Source organism: Mangifera indica, chromosome 7 (genome assembly GCF_011075055.1).
Source record: "Mangifera indica cultivar Alphonso chromosome 7, CATAS_Mindica_2.1, whole genome shotgun sequence".
In the NCBI taxonomy this organism is placed as follows: Eukaryota; Viridiplantae; Streptophyta; class Magnoliopsida; order Sapindales; family Anacardiaceae; genus Mangifera; species Mangifera indica.
Window position 1 is genome coordinate 15,909,590 of NC_058143.1, and position 19,729 is coordinate 15,929,318.

A 19,729-nucleotide genomic window follows, 5' to 3' on the forward strand; every position below is an offset into this window, starting at 1 on the left:
ATAAGGAAAGAAAACGTCTATTATAGTATTTAAATTCTGAAAGGGTAAATCACATTTTCCCAGCCAAAGTTTGGCTTCACAATACATTTTCACCCTTAGATGACACAATAACACTTTTTTTTCTTATAAACCAAGTCAATTTAAAACTAACTAGTGATATGAAGACATAATAGTTTAGTTCTTAGACATGTTTAAAAACTTATATTTACACTTTTAAAATCCTAATTACAGTGAAATTTTACTGTCACAATTGTTGGTGATCAAGCCTTAAAATAAAAACTACCAAGAAAAAGAAAGGTCATGTGATAGAATGGTGCAAATAAAGACCAAAGAGAGATTAATTCGCATTGCAAAGGGAGATCAATGTTGATTTTTGATTTAAGTAATCAATAATTTCTTCAAAGGGAGTTGACAACATTAACGTCATCGAGAGAGTTAGTGCATATGAAAGTCAAATCATCATCCAAGATGGTTAAAAAACCAAGAAATGAGGTATGATATTTGATAATTTAAAAGAATTTTTTAATTTTTTGTTAATTTGTTGTATAATTTTAAAAAATAAATATGTAAAAATAAATAAAATGGAAATATATCATTTCTTAACATTGTTTTTGGATTTTTTTTATTAATATAATTTGATTTTAAATGAAAAAATTATTCTTTACGATACGGGTGTGCAAAGTCTAGTTTAGTACGATTTACAATATTTTTCAACCCAAATAAAAAAAAATAGTTTGAAAAATATTCAAACCAAATCAAATAATTTTATATTACAAACCAAATCAAGCTAAACTTAAAATATGTGGTTTGGTGAGGTTTAGTTTACGGTTTGAATCGAATAAAAATCATTCATTTCTAATATTTCGTATTTAATAAAAAATAAATGAACTATAGTTATCTACGACAAGAAATATAATTTAAATGTTAAGCATACCATTAAGAATTATAGTCATTCTTACTATTATAATGGTGAACATGTTCTAACATAACATACGAGAAAAGTTACATCTAACGAAAAGATTATAATCATTGAGAAAAAAGATTAAAATTATACCTCTCACAGTATATAAAACCACATATAACAGATATCCACAAGTTCTCAGAAGTTTGACAGACAAAACATATTAATTTTTTAGATTATTGCTGACAATATCGACAAACCTATATAGATTGTAAAAAAAAAATAGTCCACAACTTTCAAATGTTAGTTTAATTGAACTTTCAAATGGTCAAAACACCTCATTAGTGGGAACTCATCATTGTTGTCTTCCATTTGTAAAATTTAATAAATTTATAGTAATACTATCATAAACATAACATAATTTATAGTCATAACATCATAAACACAATAAAATTTATAATAATATCATAATCAAAACAAAAATGCAAGCAAAAATGCAGAATCAATTAAAATTCATAATCAAGCATGTATTATTGAAAGAAGTACCTTGTTTTACTGAAGATATGTTTTTAAACATCGTTTTTAGATTGTGCACTAAAATCATTCATTAAGAACTTAGCAATATTTGTTAAAAAGACAATAGAATTTAAATTATACTTCATATTGAGGTATAAACGTATAAAAATGTAATTAAAATTATATATTCGAAGGAAGTGACATGTACTTGTCTCTAACTTTTCTACATCTTCAAGTGATTCAGTCATATTACCTTTAGGGGTACGACGAAGTCAATTTTTTGTACATATGAGAGCTTGTACAATCTTTGAAGATAAAGATGTCCGAAAGGAATAAAAAATGTGACCTCTCATACTAAATGCAAACTCAGACGTAACTATGGAGATGTGAATTGCCAATACATTTTGAGCAATTTGTGTAATAGTCGAAAATCAAGAGCTATTTAGTTTCCATCAAGTGAAAATGTCAAGAGCAACACCATCCTCTTCGAGATCCTCCTTCAAATACTCATCTAGCTCAGTTTTGTTTTCCACAATACTTTGGCTTGTCTTATCTTCTTAGATAGATTTTTAAGAAATAAATCTTTTCTTAATCCTCTTTGAGTTTCAGTCTGTTGACTTGAATCAAAACTTATAGTAGTTGCACTTGTATGTGCAATTGGCTTTTTATACTCATCAAACAAATCATTCAAAGCTAATTTCACTTTACATTGGACCAAAGTAGTCACATTATCATCATACAATTGAAAAATCCCAAAATTCACATAATTCAAGTTTGTATAGAGGGTCAAGAACTACAGCCACAAATAACAAAACATTTAGTTTCCTTGGATTTCCCCAATACTTGTCACATTTCTCTTTCATTTTTCATGCCATTAAAGAAAAATCAAAGTTGTCACTTAAACTCCACTCTTTTAAAAGGCAAAACACATTACTAATCTCATGAAAACATAAGTTCGAAGTCACATATGATGTTGTAGATACATAAAGTGTTAGGTCATAAAAGGTTTCTAACAATGTGGTCAATTGTTTAGTTTTATCCCAATCCTTATCAATCGATGGCCTCTTTAAATCATCCCGAGCATTAGATTCACTAGATTTGTTAGATTCTAATGATTTTGTAAGTTGTTTAGAAAAAAGAGCATTTTCTCTGCAAACCTTTCGAAGGCCTTCTAAAACTTCAGGGTTGTATCCAACATCAAAAATGTAAAGTTTCACCTAGTGGGTACATATAGGCATAACAAGTTCTTACTTTAAATTTTCTCTTCCTCAACACATGATTTGAAAGTTTGCATTTGCATCTGCCCACAATAATTAAATTTGCATTTGCTTTTCTATTAGATTCAAATTTGGTAAAATGCTCCCATAGCTTAAATCTTTCCTCTATAAATTTTCTTTTTGTTACTGGGGAACCATTATCATTGCTCTCAACTTGAGGTAAGGAAGATGAACTTCCTCCTTTTCCTAGCGAGAACTCGTCATTAATATCTTTCATCTACAAAATTTGATAAACTATACATTAGATAATATCATACTAACATTGATTAAAGAGATTAACCTATACAAATATAGGTTTGTCACTTATATATAACTACGATTATAACAACTACATATATTTAATTTCATATTACATACACCTGCAAGAGAAATTATATATTAAAAAGCTATGATCTTTTGTCCTACAAAGCCCTGCATTTATATTAAAGATAAGCAACCCCAGCAACACAATCTTTTACTAAGAAATGAAGTCATGTGAGTGGATAAAGCAACAATATCCTAAATGTGGGATGATAATAGGTAGGAGTCATCAAAAGTTTACATGATGACAATCCATTGACTGATTATATTTCAATGTTTACAAAGAAAAACCCATAATACAATAAACACCAAGACAAAATTTAACAGTCAAGAAAGTTACAAAAGAAAGCTAACTATCAATACATTTATAAGAAACAAAAGAAAGCTAACTATCAATGCATTTATAAGAAACAAAAGAAAAAACACAATACATCAAAGGACAAACCTGGTTCTTCATAACTCTTCTAATTTCAGAAAAGAAAGCTTCAAATATATTGTCAAAAACAGTTGAAACTAAAGTTTAATGAAACAATATACATATCATTTTCCCTAAGCTATTTTGAACTATTAGTTTGCTTCACAAATTCTGCTATCTCTTTCATCATGAACAACCCATGGTTTTCACTGTCCTTTTCCATAAAATCCTCGCTATTCATCTTATACACACCATCTAATGTCTATGCCAAACCAAAATTACAAACAAATCCACCAGCACAAAATTGAAATCAATTCCATTACGCAGAAAAAGTTATCCAAACATATTTGATGCATTGAATCCCCTCTCATTTTATCAAGTGCACCTTTAAAGCAAATCAACAGTGTTCATAGATTATGAGCATTTACTCTTAAAGACTCAAATCTAGTATATCCCAAATTATTGATGTCTTTAAAGTAAACTAATAACTTACCGGCAATGATGACGATGCCGACGAATTGAGTGACAGTGAGTTGACTGATGTTTTAGATGATAACTGATATCAGGAAGATGGTGATGGAGCTATGGTTTTTGACCAGAAGGAACCACGGTGATGACAGAGATTCAAGGTAGTTGCTATAATGGTAGAGAAGAAACTAAAGCAGGGGAGAAAGTTTGCAGCAATAGAGGAGAATATAGGGCTAGAAAGAAAGTTTGGGCTTAGGTTTTAATAATTTTTATAAAATAATATATATATATATATATATATACACACACGAAGTTTACCATTTAATTCGGTTTGAAAATCACCTAAACAGTAATTCAAACCAAATCATTTTAAAGTCCAAACTAAACTACACCGTAATTTTTGAACGGTTTAATATAATTTTATGGTTTGAACTAAATGATGCACTCCTGTACTTTCTGGATTTTAAAATCAATCCTGGGCGGGAAATGTAATTTACTACACCCGAAATAACGTGAATCCTTGAGCCTTTATATTTAATCTACCCTTCACTCTCTTCCTATGCATAGCGCAATTCTCATCAATTTCGTCACGGTGACCTCTCTCTCTCTTTCCTTTTCTTTTAATTTTCTCTTCTAAGATTCCTGTTTCTTCCTTTTCTTTTCAACCATTGATTGATGTTGGATTTTCTGGCTTTGTTTGAATGCTGTTGTTATATCATTATTTTGGGATCTCTCTTTCTCTTTTCATTGTTAATGTATACATTGTTTATAACTTTTTTCAGAATTCAACTGAAGGTCTAATTGGGTGTCTCTATTTTTTACAATCTTTCTAATTTATGTCAACTTTACAACGGATGTAGGATGAACCAATGGAAAATTTTCCTTCCCAAGTTTTTAAAATTATTGGAAAGTACCACAAACTCCATTAAATTTGAGGTTTTCTTTTGCTTTTCACTATGTATCCAGGAGTATACAATAAAAGGACAAGTTATTATTTTTTTACATGTTGGGAGTTAAATAGAACACTGTTAATGTTGTTCCTTGTTTCTTCGTTATTGTGATTTCCCTTTTTTTTTTTTTAAGGTTTTGTGAATTGTTTAGGATATGCCGCAAGCTTGTGTCTGTTTATTTGATGTACCAAATGAGATGTAGAGTAGACAATATATAATTTTGGGGAAAGTCATAGGTGGAATATTTATTTGAGAATGAGAGATGGGAAAGTCTGATTGTTAGATGCTGATTTAGTTGACATAGGCTTTGATGAACCTAATGGATGTTTAAAGCGGTTGAAAAGCTGAGGAAACGTTCTGTTACTCCTTCAAAGTGATAATATTTTTCTTTGAGATATTTGTTGGTTAAGTTCTAATGTTTTATTTGTGCTAAATATACAAGGTTGGTAATTTTTGCAGCATTGACCCAAGAAAATGGCAGGGGAGAGGGACAAGAATGAGAATGAATTTACTGACATAGGGCAATCTTCACATCTTGTTGGGTATGACGTTGGACGCCCCTTCCACATGGATCATATACCCAACCATATCCACAAGGATATCCACCTCAGGGATATCCCCAACATGGGTATCCTCTACAAGCATATCCACCGGCTGGCTATCCTTTTCCTGGTGGATACCCACCAGCTGGTTATCCTCCTCCGACTGGATACCCATCAGGTAGTTATCCTCCAGCAGCATACCCTCCAGCTGCTTATCATTCCATCAGCTCCGCCTTATCCGGGTCCATTAGCTGCACATTAATTCTGGTAAATTGATAATTCTAAATATAACGACTGATATATATTTAACAGATGCAATTTTAAATTGATTGTCATGAATTGGTCTTTTGGTCTTTGAATTCTTGATTTTCATTTTCTGTTTTTACCTATTATCTTTTTTCTGTGATGTATAAACTATGATCAGAAATCCTTTCCATTTTAAATGATGTAACTCATAAAAAAATTTAGTCTTTGATTTTTTAGGGTGGGAATTTTCCTTTGAAAAAAAAATAAAATTTATTGATTTATATGTCTCCGAACTCATGATCAGAGTTAAAATGCTTTTAAGTTTCATGGTTGCACTTTGTTCATCATAATTTTAGCTGGCTAACAATATTTACAGGACATAGATCTGGTATGGGAGCAATGTTAGCTGGTGGCGCCGCTGCTGCTTATGGGGCTCACCATTTGGTCTATGGTGCTCATCATTTTGGGCATGGAAAATTCACGCATAGCAAGTTTAAGCATGGGAAGTTTGGAAAGCGGTGGAAGCATGGCATGTTTGGGAAGCACAAAGGCTTTGGATTCAAGCATGGCTTATTTGTTTGGATTCAAGAGATGGAAGTAATAGTTTCAGCGTGCAAAGCTCATCTATCTGGTTTTATAAGTATGGTTTTGTTCTTTTAATTTACATGATGTGAGTGTTATTGATGACTGATTCAATCATGTACTACAGGTTCTAATTTATAGTTGTTGTTAATACTTCTTAAATTAAAAATGTTTTTAATTTAATACATTTCAATTATATATTAAAATATCCTACCTTAAATCCTTAAAATAATGTATTGGATTTTGACATTTGATCTATATTTTCCCATTTTTGCAGATAAATTTATATATAATGTAACCCAACCCAACCGGAGTACAAATGGTTGGGTTCTTCCCAATTTGATTGGGCCAGGCCCATGGACCAATATAAACCTTTAAAATCCAATAAAAAGAAATATATTGATTTATATATTCTCAAATACGGTAGAAATCATAAAGCCAGCCACTTAACATTCTTCCCGAGACATGGCCGTTCACGAAGCCAATCATCCTCCTTGCTCATGCTGCGGTTGCCATGGGAACTAAGGTGGAAACTCCGCCTCCTCCTTGGCTAAACGTTGTTCCTATTCCCTCCCACCGAGACCACCGAAAAAACCCAACAATAGCCCCACCTCTCCTCTTCCCACCACTTCCTCCGCAACAGCGGCTCTACCACCGAGAAACCCCAAGAAAGCCAACTCCAGCCCCACCACTCTGTTTGGCTTCTCGAAGATTCCTGTCCCCACACCCTCATCGCCCTCTGTCCCAGATCCTTCTTTGCCACCTACTTTTTCCAGTTCTTGCGATGGGTTGCAAGAGTTCCATGTTCAGGTTCAATAAAGATTCTCGATTCTTTTGATTCTTGATAAATTGATATCGTTTGTTTGGGCGGTGGGCGAGGAATGTTGGGAATTTTATGCGGGAGATAACCAGAACAACGGAATGGGTTTTTTTTTTTAAAAAAAAAAAAAACTGTTTTTATAAAGTGTGATGTGAGTTTCATTATTAATGATTTCAGGGGGATGATGGCTTTGAAACCGTTATAGTGGACAAGGATGGCGATGATTTGTTCATTCATCTGAAGTGCCATATAACTTTGCAATTTCCGGTAAGAACAAGAACGTTTACTATCGGCTTCTGTAGAGAGTGGTCCTCAACAAAACTATTGGTTTCAATATTTTGTTAGTATTTTTAGTTTTGGTTGTGTTAATACATTTTTTGTGGCATTTTTGAGATATGCCACTATGAATTAAAGAAAATTATATTTCAATATAACAGAGAGGTGGGGCTGGCGTTGGGTTTCTTGGGGGTTCTCGGTGGTAGAGCCGCTGTTGCGGAGGAAGCGGCGGGAAGAGGAGAGGTGGGGCTGTTGTTGGGTTTTTTCGGTGGTCTCGGCGGGAGGGAATAGGAACAACGTTTAGCCGAGGCGGAGTTTCCAGCGGAGCTCCCATGGCAACCGCAGCATGAGCAAGGAGGATGGTTGGCTTCGTCCAAGGCCATGTCTCTGGAAGAATGTAAAGTGGCTGGCCTTATGATTTCTACCGTATTTGATAATATATAAATTAATATATTTTTTTTTATTGGATTTTAAAGGTTTAGTTTGGTCGATGGGCCCGGCCCAATCAAATTGGGAAGAACCCAACCATTTGTATTCCAGTTGGGTTGGGTTACATTATACATAAATTTATCGGATAAAATGGGAAAATCCAATACATTATTTTAAGGATTTAAGGAGGATATTTTAATCCAAGCTATGAAGTTCTCAACATGGATCTACTTTTTTCATGAATAAAAGAGGTCAAAAACTACACCTTTTTATATGAGAAATCAAATCAATTCATCTTTAATAAATGAAAACTATAGTAAAAACTTTCATTTGTTTATGAATGACAAGACTATATATAATCCCTAAAATTAAATCTAGATTAGTTAGGACAAATAGATAGTTAAAAGAACAAAGTCATACTAGTAAAACCACATAGATGAGTTTTGCAAGCCGGAACTATTACTTCCATCTCTTGAATCCAAAGTGTTTGTGCTTCCCAAATAAGCCATGCTTAAATCCAAAGCCTTTGTGCTTCCCAAACATGCTATGCTTCCACCGCTTTCCAAACTTCCCACGCTTAAACTTGCTATGCTTGAATTTTCCATGTGCAAAATGACGAGCATCATAGGCTAAATGGCGACCCCGGTAAGCAGCAATGGCACCACCAGCTAACACTGCTCCCATACCAGATCCATGTCCTGTAAATATTGTTAGTCAGCTAAAATTATGATGAACAAAGTGCAACCATGAAACTTAAAAGCATTTTAACTCTGATCATGAGTTTAAAGACATATAATTCAATAAATTTTTTTTCTTCAAAGGAAAATTCCCACCCTAAAAAATCAACTCGTCGTCATTGTCTTCATCGTCGGTAAGTCATTAGTTTACTTTAAAGACATCAATAATTTGGGATCTAGTAGATTTGAGTATTTAAAAGTAAATGCTCATAGTCTATGAACATTGTTGATTTGCTTTAAAGGCGCACTTAATAAAATGAGAGGGGATTCAATGCATCAGATATATATGTTGTTTCATTAAACTTTATTTTTAACTTATTTTGACAATATATTTGAAGCTTTATTTTTTGAAATTAAAAGAGATGTGAAGAACCAGTTTTGTCATTCTTTCATGTATTGTGTTTTTTCTTTTGTTTCTTATAAATGCATTGATAGTTAGCTTTCTTTTGTAACTTTCTTGACTGTTAAATTTTGTCTTAGTGTTTATCGTATTATGGTTTTTTGTTTGTAAACATTGAAATATAATTAGTCAATGGATTGTCATCATGTAAACTTTTGATGACTCCCACCCACCTATTATCATCCCACATTTAGGATATTGTTGTTTTATACACTCACATGACTTCATTTCTTACTTAGTCAATGATTGTGTTGTTGAGGTTGCTTATCTTTAATATAAATGCAGGGCTAACTATCAGAATTTAGATGCTATAACAGACGTTTTCTTTCCTTATAAATGTTTCCTTACAAATTGAAATATTCATATTATAATTACGGGAAATGTTATACGTCTCTACTTTTAAGTATACACATGATGTATCAATGAGTTAAAGTATTATTTTAGGCCAAAAGACTTATTCCCACCTAAAGTTTACTCTTTTCCCAAACTTTCATCAAATAACTTTGAAAAACTCAAATACTCACTCGTTAATTGTTAAAATTAATAGAATCCGTTAGTTTTAAAATTTTATTTTATTTTCTCCAAAACCAAAAAGTGTAACAATTCCCTCCCACACCCCCCCCCCCCCAAAAAAAAAAAACTTAATTTTTTTTTAAAGTATGAAAGCCTGCAATTTGGCCCCAAGTGTTTAGGGTTTCCTATTTACAATTTTGCAATTTTATAGCTGACCCCCTCTTCTTTTCTCTCCCTTTAGCCTTTTGGGCTTTTTAGTTCACTCTCCCCCCCCTCCCCCTTCAATCTAGTTCAATTTCTTGATCGTTTTCCAACGATCCTCTTCTTCCATCTCCAATATCCTCCTTTGTTTGAAACCTAACTGAAATCAACCTCTCTTTCTCTCATACGCCTTCATGTCTCACTGTTGTCATGTCCTCTATCTCTTTGGTTTTGTGTCGTGCTTTCCTCCCAATTTACACATGACTTCTGACTCTTTTCATTGACACCAACATCTCACTCAGTGGTCCAAGTTTTTGGTCTCTCCTCCTCATTGATCCTCAAAGTTTCTGGTCTCTCTTAGTGAGTTTCTAGTCTCCAAAGACAAAGATAGTGAAAAAAGCGACGATTAGACGGAGGTCTCCAATGGAGAAGAGAAGTCACGACCAGATTCTAGTCACCAGAGAAAAATAGATTGAAAATGAAACACTAGGGAGTAAAATTTGGTTTTTTTAAACTTAATTTTAGAAAAAAAATTATTAATTTTCTAAACCAAAGAGAGAAAAAAGATAAAATTTTAATATTTTTAATATATTACTAATGAAATAACAATTTCACCTTTGAAACTAATTAATTTAGTTAATTTTAAAAACCCACATAAAAGAGTTTGAATTTTTAATACTTAATGGACATTAATTTAAGAATTCAATCAACATAGAGTGGAAATAAGTCCTTCCACCATTATTTTAAGGGGTTCTTTGGTTCATGCGTAATATAAATTACCTTGATACTCTATCTTTTATTATTTATTTTATTAGTAATACAATAATATTTTATTACCAATAGTGATATAATAGATAATATAAATGGTAATCTGATTATCATATTCACCTTCAGTATTAAAAAAATTATCAAGGTAATTTTGATTTTATAATAATTATATTTTTATTTATTATTTTTAGACAAAAATAACTTTATTTTCAATTAATATAACAATCAATATTGAAATATTTTAGAATAATTATAACAAAAAATATTTAAATAAAATAATTTACTGGTATAATTTTATTATCTATAATCAAACACAATAATTATTTATATCTATCAAATTATATTAAATATAGTAATCATTTATATCCAATAATTTTTTAAGTATTCTATCTTTAAAGTAATATTTTAATTTTGATAATAAAATATTCTTTAAATTAAACATCCAATTGAAACCAAGAATAAGCTTGACTTATAAAAAAAAAAAAAAAAGCCAATAATTATTTATATATTTTACATTATTTTTACCAACCCAGTCACTCTTTATTCAAAGTTGTATGGATATTCATGTGGCATCGGCTCCCCAGTCAACCTTTACAAGTTTGTAATTGCCTTGTCAGCTTAACTAGACGTCATTGTAAGTCAAAATCTTGTTCAAATCAAATCTGGGCTGTCACTTTTGTTTGTAATTGCCTTGTTAGCTTACCTACCAAAAAAACCAATATTAAAAAGAAAATTTCAAAATTCAAAATTATCGAGAGAATGCAATATATTAATTTAATAAAAGTTTCACACAATTTAGCAATGCAACAACATTATTTTGGTATAAGAATAAATTTTTTAATACGAATGATAAATAATTTTAAATTAAATAAAATATAATTAAATTATATAGTTACTCATTATTATTATATGATTTACTCATTTTAACAAACTTGATAAAAGCCCATAAGCCTGGTCCGATCAAATTGGGCAGAACCCAACCATTACCGCAAGGTTGGGTTGGGTTATATTATATTTAAATTTATTTATTTAAAAATAAAAAAATATAAATCTTATGTCAAAATCTGATAAATTATTTCGATGATTTAAGGTAATACATCTCAATTAAGGGGGAAAAAAAAAGGCCAAAAGACATTCTCACCAAAGATTTAATATAAACCTAAACTGTTACTCACTACTTATTAAAAATTCAAACACTCAACTATAAGGTGTTAAAATTAAACTTTGAAAATCATATTTTTCCTTTACTAGCTTTTGTATTTTCCAGTCAATTTCACTAACCTTGTCTCCCTCTAGCAACCATCTCTCCCTTTTACCCTTATCCAAAGTCTTCGTTTTTAACAAAACGATTTATCTTCATCGAAGATGAAGATATCGTATTTATCATTGATGAAGACGACATCTTCATCCTTGTGTTACTTGTCCAAGAAAAGTACCCTTATGTATTAATATTTATGGTATATGTTTATGTTTGATTATGTATAAATAATCTATTTATTTAATGGGAATTAAATGATTTTAATAAATGCATAGCAAGAGGCATGCCCTTGGATTAATAGTCACTCACATTGTACTCGTAACTCTGAAACTGAACCTGCTAAGAATTGTTCCTGTTTGCCTTTATGGTCAAATATAACAGCAGCAATGATCAGAGCAACAATGAAATTATGGTATATTTTTTTACTGTTTGTCTCTATAGTCAAATATAACACAAAGTGTAAAGATTCATGTGAGTTGTTCATTATTAATCCATTCAGGACAATTGTGGGAAAGATTGTTTTGAAATTGTGATGGTGGAAAAGGATAAAGAGAGTTTGATTATTCATCTCAGGTGCTCATGTAATAAACGTTATCAGTTTAGTTTATGATATGAATGATAAATCAACGAGAGACCATAAAAAATCTAATATTTCGAATATTGAATCCATCATCAAAAATTATAAAAAAAATAAGATCTAAACAATGATACAATTGAAACCTAATAGTATTGATGAAGTCTCTCATTGATTGATTGTCCATATGAACTTATAGTAACAGTTATTCTTAGAAACTAGAATTTGATAACCCACACTACATGAACACCTGAAATGCATAATCACACTCCCGGGCTTTTTCCATCGTCACAGCTTCAAAACAATCTCCCCAAAATTATGTTGAATGCATTAACAATAAAAAACTCACTTAAATCTATACACTTAGTATGATTATTTCACCATGGAGACAGCAAAAGAAAAGAAACCATGGTTGCATTGTTGTTCTAAATATTGTTGCTCTTATTCTGGTTGTGGTTTTCTTCCCTTCCCTCGTCTTCTTCAAAAACCAAGCAACTCATCTCATCCATAAGTCATCTCCCACAGACAGTTTACCTCGCCCACTGCAGAAACAATATCAATTACCCATTTGAATCAAGATAACATTTGGAAACACTGCATAAACCTTTATTGGATGGATTATTTCACTATCACAACAGACTTTCACCTTTCACCCTAACGGCGAACAGGCGTTACGAAGCCAAACTTTGGGTCAGAAAATGTGAATTGCTCTTTCAGAATTCAGATGCTATTGTAGACGCTTTCTTTCCTTATACATGTTCTGTTACAAATAGAAAGATTCCTATTATAATTATAGCCATTTTCTTTCCCTGAAATTAAGTTTGCTTTACTCCCAACACTCACCAAATCCTTAAATTTAATTATCGACTCATAATCTACCTTATCTTAATTTAAATTAATGATTAAATAAGTAATTGAATCACTCAATCATAAAACACATTAATTTGTATAAATAAATGACTTTAGAAAATTAATAAAACATAATTTATAAAAAGAATAAAATACTCCTCATTTAAGGAAACAAATTTAAAAAAAATGATGCAAAGACTAAATAACCTTGGTTTGAGGATATTAAGAAAATAAAAAAAAGTATTGGACAATAGTTAGATTTAATCATGAAAGTTGATGGTAGCAGAGGTTGTTTGATTGTCTTAGTTTTGGACCCACCAAAATTTTAGATAGTTTATGGGGCCTAGGATTCGGCCTCCTTAAATCTAGTAAAAAAAATTTAATGAAATTTTCTTCCATTAAAAATCATAATGGCTATTTTTAAAATTTGACTATAAATGTAATGAGATAAATTGTTATTTCTAAACCCACACAAATGGGCACGTAAATAATATATTATCATTTAATTGAATATTATTTTATCCTTAATTCAAAATCATTCAATTATATGATTACACATTATTTGTGTACCAATTTACGTATTCAAAAGAGTGTACAAAATTTTATTGTATGGGTATTTGTTATTCTGAGGAAGAGATTACAACCCAAAAAACCATAACTCGCTCCGTAAACTAACTTACATCGAATTTCTCCTAAGCCATATTATTAATCAAGTTTGGAAGATATTGACGTGTTTATTGTATGGGTTACATCGAATTTCTCCTAACCCATAACCTCAGCGCCCTTTGTCCCAGATCCTTCTTTGCCACCTACTTTTTCCAGTTCTTGCGACGGGTTGCAAGAGTTACACGTTCAGGTTCAATAAAGATTCTTCTTGATTATCATTTCAATAAAGATTCTCGATTCTTTTGATTCTTGATAAATTGATATTATTTGTTTAGGCCGTGGGCGAGGAATGTTGGGAATTTTATGTGGGAGATGGCCCCCATATTGGATGAATTGATTGAAGATAACCAGAACAACGGAATGGGTTTTTTTTTTTTTCGACTATTTTTATAAATTGTGACGTGAGTTTCATTATTAATGATTTTAGGGGGGCGATGGCTTTGAAACCCTTATGGTGGACAAGCACGGCGAAGATTTGATCATTCATCTGAGGTGCCCATGTAGCAAGGGATATAACTTTGCTATTTCGGGTAAGAATAAGAGTTTTTACTATAGGCTTTTGTAGACTATTGATCCTCAACAAAACTATTAGGTATTTTTAGTTTTGGTTGTGTTAATACACTTTTTGTGGGTTTTTTGGAGATATGCTACTATGAATTGAAGGAAATTATATTTCAATATACAAATATTACATGAGAATTAGTTTTAGGAAAGAAGATCTCCAATTTAGAGATAAGTTTACCATATTTACAAGATATCTTGGCTAAGAACATGAAATAATCACTGAAAGAATAGTGAATTGGGTGTTCTTGAGATCTCTGGAGAATTAGAAAAATGAGATTTGAGATTTTATGAATTAGGAAACCCAATCCAACTTTTCTCTTTTGTTCCAACATTGTCAGGCCTTTCAAAGACTCAAACAAATAACTATAAGAAACTCTTAATATTAATATTACTATAAACCTAACCAGAAAATCTAAAGAAACCTAGAAAATTCCCACGTTGGTGATTCTCAATCTTTGTTAGACGAGGTGAAATGTTCCATCCAATACAAGTTTGTTAGGGATGTCAATAATCATAACTTGGGCTGAATTTGGACCGAACCAAACTATGTGAGTCTGTTGTGAAATGAGTAAAGAGCTGACTTTCTTCAACTTGGTGAGATTTAACATTTTGGCATCTACTAGTCATTGTAGTTGAAATGGCTTTATTTACCATCACAACAGTAGGTTTCTGGGGGCACAACTATGCGCATTATTGTTTCTTGAAAATGTTTTGCTAACACAACTTGATTAATTTTTCTTCCAAACTTGATTAATAATATGGCTTAGGAGAAATTCAATGTAAGTTAATTTACGGAGCGAGTTATGGTTTTTTGGGTTGTAATCTCTTCCTCAGAATAACAATTATCCATACAATAAAATTTTGTACACGCTTTTGAATACGTAAATTGGTACATAAATAATGTGTAATCATGTGATTGAATGATTTTAAATTAAAAATAAAATAATATTCAATTAAATGATAATATATTATCTACGTACCCATTTGTGTGGGTTTCGAAATAACAATTTATCTCATTACATTTATAGTCAAATTTTAAAAATAACCATTATGATTTTTAATGGAAGAAAATTTCATTAAAATTATTTTACCAGATCTAAGGAGGCCGAATCCTAGGCCCCATAAACTATCTAAAATTTTGGTGGGTCCAAAAGTAAGACATATCATACAACCTCTCCTACCATCAATTTTCATGACTAAATCTAACTATTGTCCAATACTTTTTTTTCTTTTCTTAATATCCTCAAACCATGGTTATTCAGTCTTTGCATCATTTTTTTTAAATTTGTTTCCTTAAATGAGGAGTATTTTATTCTTTTTATAAATTATGTTTTATTAATTTTCTAAAGTCATTTATTTATACAAATTAATGTGTTTTATGATTGAGTGATTCAATTACTTATTTAATCATTAATTTAAATTAAGATAAGGTAGATTATGAGTCGATAATTAAATTTAAGGATTTGGTGAGTGTTGGGAGTAAAGTAAACTTAATTTCAGGGAAAGAAAATGGCTATAATTATAATATGAATCTTTCTATTTGTAACTGAACATGTATAAGGAAAGAAAGCGTCTACAATAGCATCTGAATTCTGAAAGAACAATTCACATTTTCCGACCCAAAGTTTGGCTTCGTAACGCATGTTCGCCATTAGGGTGAAAGGTGAAAGTCTGCTGTGATAGTGAAATGATCCATCCAATATAGGTTTATGCAGTGTTTCCAAATGTTATCTTGATTCAAATGGGTAATTGATATTGTTTCGGCAGTGGGCGAGGAAAACTATTTGCGGGAGATGACTTGCGGATGAGACGAGTTGTTTGGTTTTTGAAGAAGACGAGGGAAGGGAAGAAAACCACAACCAGAATAAAAGCAACAATATTTAGAACAACAATGCAACTATGGTTTCTTTTCTTTTGCTGTCTGTCTCCATGGTGAAATAATCATACTAAGTGTGTAAATTTACGAGAGTTTTTCATTGCTAATGCATTCAACATAATTTTTGGGAAATTGTTTTGAAGTTGTGACGATGGAAAAAGTCGGGGAGTGTGATTATGCATTTCAAGTGTCTATATAGTGTGGGTTATCAAATTCTAGTTTCTAGGAATAACTGTTACTATAAATTCATGTGGACGATCAATCAATGAGAGACTTCATCAATACTATTAGATTTCAATTTTTTCATTGTTTAGATCTTATTTTTTATAATTTTTGAGGATAGATTCAATATTGAAAATTTTAGATTTTTTATGGTATCTCGTTGATTTATCCTTCTTATCAAAGACTAAACTGATAACCTTTATTACACGGGCACTTGGGATGAATAATCAAACTCTCTTCATCTTCTTCCACCATCACAATTTCAAAACAATCTTTCCCACAATTGTCCTGAATGTATTAATAATGAACAACTCACATGAATCTTGACACTTTGTGTTATATTTGACTATAGAGACAAACAGTAAAAAAATATACCATAATTGCATTGTTGCTCTGATCATTGCTGCTGTTATATTTGACCATAGAGGCAAACAGGAACAATTCTTAGCAGGTTCAGTTTCAGAGTTACGAGTACAATGTGAGTGACTAATAATCCAAGTGCATGCCTCTTGCTATGCATTTATTAAAATCATTTAATTCCCATTAAATAAATAGATCATTTATGCTTAATCAAACATAAACATTTACCATAAATATTAATACATGCGGGTACTTTTCTTGGACAAATAACACAAGGATGAAGATGTCGTCTTCCTCGATGGTGAATACGATCTCTTCATCTTTGATGAAGACAAATTGTTTTTGTTAGAGATAAAGGCTTTGGAGATGGGGTGAAAGGGGGATGGTTGCAGGAGGGAGATAAGACCGGAGAAAGTGGCTGGAAAATATAAAAGCTAATAAAAGGAAAATGTAACTTTTTAAAATTTAATTTTAACATTTTATAGATGAGAGTTTGCGTTTTCATTAGTTAGCGAATACTGGTTTAGGTTTGTAATAAACCTTTGGTGTGATTATGTCTTTTGGCCTTTTTTTTTTTTTTTAAATTGAATTATATTGCCTTAAATCATCGAAATAATATAATGGATTTTGACATCAAGTTTTATATTGCCATTATTTTGGAAAAAAATAAATAAATTTAAATATAATGTTACCCAACCCAACCTTGTGATAAATGGTTGGGTTCTTCCCAACTTGATCGCACCAGGCTTTTGGGCTTTTATCAAGTTTATTGAAATGAGCAAATCATGGAATAATAATGGATTATTATATAATTTAATAATATTTTATTTGATTTAAAATTATCTATGATATTAGAAAATTTATTTTCATTCCAAAATAATGTTGTTGCATTGCTAAATTGTGGATTTTTTTATTAAATTAGTGGCATTAATATATTGCATTCTCTTGATAATTTTGAATTTTGAAATTTTCTTTTTAATACTTGTTTTCTTAGTAGGTAAGCCAACAAGGCAAGAACAAACAAAAATGACAGCCCAGATTTGATTTGGTCAAGATTTTGACTTACAATGACGTCTAGGATTTTTTTTTTTCTCCTTTTCCTTTCAACTTGTCGTATTGTGTAAAGGTTGACTGGGGGGGCAGATACCACATTAATGTCCATACAATCTTTGGATAAGGACTAACGGGGTTGGTAAAAATAATGTATAATACAGAAATAATTGTTGGACTTTTTTAGTCAAGCTTATTTTGGGGTTGGATTGGACCACACCGAACCCTTAAAATAATGGCCGAAAGACCTACTCCCACTCTTTATGTTTATTGGATTCTTAAATTTATTTTCATTAAGTATTAAAAATTTAAATTCTTATCATAGTTTACTAAAATTAATTAAATTAATTAGTTTTAAAGATAAAATTATTATTTTATTAGTAATATATTAAAAATAATATAATTTTATCTCATTTTTCTTCTTAATTTAAAAAACTAACAATTTTTTTAAGAATTAAATTTTAAAAAATCATATATCCCCTTTTAAGATTTCATTTTGAACCTATTTTTCTTTGACGACTAAAATCTAGTCGTGACCTCTCTTCTCCGTCGTAGACGTCCTCTTGTTGTCTTTGTCTTTGAAGACTAGAAACTCACTAAGAGAGACTAGAAACTCTGAGGATTAGTGCAGAGGAGAGACTGGAAACTTGGACCATCGAGAGAGATGTTGGTGTCAATGAAAAGAGTTAGAAGTCATGTGCGAACCGAGAGGAAAGCATGACACGAAACCAAAGAGACAGAGGACATGACAACAGTGAGACATGAAGACCATTGGAAAGAAAGACAGGCTAACGTTAGCTAGGTTTCAAGCAAAGGAGGACACCGAAGATGGAAGAAGAGGATCATTGAAAAACGATTAGGAAATTGAATCAGATTCTCGGGGGGGGGGGGGGGGGGGGGGGGGGGAACTAAAAATTCCAAAAGGTTAAAGAGAGAAAAAAAATAAGAGGGGGTCAATTGTAAAATTACAAAATTGTAAATAGGAAACCCTAAACACTTGGGGGCAGATTACAGGTTTTCAAACTTGGAAAAAAAAATAGGTTTTAGGGAGAAATTATTAGTTTTTTTGGTTTAAGAAAGAAAAAAAGATAAAATTTTAAAACTGATGAATTTTGTTAACGTTAACTACTGATAAATGAGTATTTCAGTTTTTCAAAATTATTAGATGAAAATTTGAAAAAAAAAAGTAAACTTTGGATGGGAATAAGTCCTTTGGCCTAAAATAATACTTTAACTTGATCTAATTTAATAAAAAGAAATAAATTGTCTCTTGAGTGGTAAATGAGAGAGATATAAAAGTGTAAAAATAAAAATTCAAATTTTTACTTGAATTTTATTTATTATATTATAATGATTATAAAGTTGATTATTATATCGAAGTTTTACTTGATTGATACGAGTGAATCAATCGAAAAAGGTCCAGACTTAAGTAAGATTTCAATATATATATATATATATATATATATATATATATATATATATATATATATATATATATATATATATATATATTTAAAGTCCTGCCTTGCCTTTCCGAATTCCAACCCTAAAATTTTGACTTGTGTTCCAGGAATGTTCTAGTTTCTTTTATAATTATTTATTTTACAATCTACAAAACCAAATGTATTTAATAAATAAAATTTACAAGTGATTATAATAAAAATAGATTGTTGCGTAATTTATTTTATAAAAAACTTTATTTTTTTGAGTTTCTAAAATTCAAAAACTGATTTTAAAGGAGCTTTTGTAAAATAGGCTTAAATTATAATTGTTCTATCAATAGTTTTGAATTTAAATCAATAAAGTAATAAGAAAATTGTTGTTAAAATATTTTACCCGTGACTAGTTGTACTTGAGTGGATACACTTATATATGTCATCACGTAATTAGATGTTACTTTATCTTTAATTTAAAATTATTTAATCATATGATGATACACATAAAATGTGTATTTATTTATGTATTTAAA

At 30.8% G+C, this 19,729-nt stretch overlaps 1 protein-coding gene and 2 long non-coding RNA genes across 4 annotated transcripts; all 3 read left to right on the forward strand.

The window, feature by feature from the left end:
* The first annotated feature begins 4,402 nt into the window (after positions 1–4,402).
* On the forward strand, positions 4,403–6,424 carry LOC123221067. The gene is made up of 3 exons (XR_006503200.1): positions 4,403–4,469; positions 5,287–5,636; positions 5,992–6,424. It is a non-coding gene; the product is annotated as an uncharacterized LOC123221067 (long non-coding RNA).
* Positions 6,425–6,606: 182 nt separating this feature from the next.
* On the forward strand, positions 6,607–7,899 carry LOC123221065. 2 transcript variants are annotated; one of them, XR_006503198.1, is made up of 3 exons: positions 6,607–7,007; positions 7,195–7,284; positions 7,455–7,899. XR_006503198.1 is itself a non-coding variant. In XM_044643744.1 (2 exons), the coding sequence occupies exons 1-2, from the start codon at positions 6,712–6,714 to the stop codon at positions 7,220–7,222; spliced, it is 324 nt and encodes a 107-aa protein (XP_044499679.1). In that variant the 5' UTR covers positions 6,615–6,711; the 3' UTR covers positions 7,223–7,428. The 2 variants fall into 2 exon arrangements, 1 of the variants encoding a protein (XP_044499679.1); XM_044643744.1 differs by lacking the exon at positions 7,455–7,899 and having other exon boundaries at positions 6,615–7,007; positions 7,195–7,428.
* A 5,911-nt stretch (positions 7,900–13,810) lies between these two features.
* Positions 13,811–16,216, forward strand: LOC123221066. Its single transcript, XR_006503199.1, has 3 exons — positions 13,811–13,878; positions 14,116–14,218; positions 16,020–16,216. It is a non-coding gene; the product is annotated as an uncharacterized LOC123221066 (long non-coding RNA).
* The last annotated feature ends 3,513 nt before the right edge of the window (positions 16,217–19,729 follow it).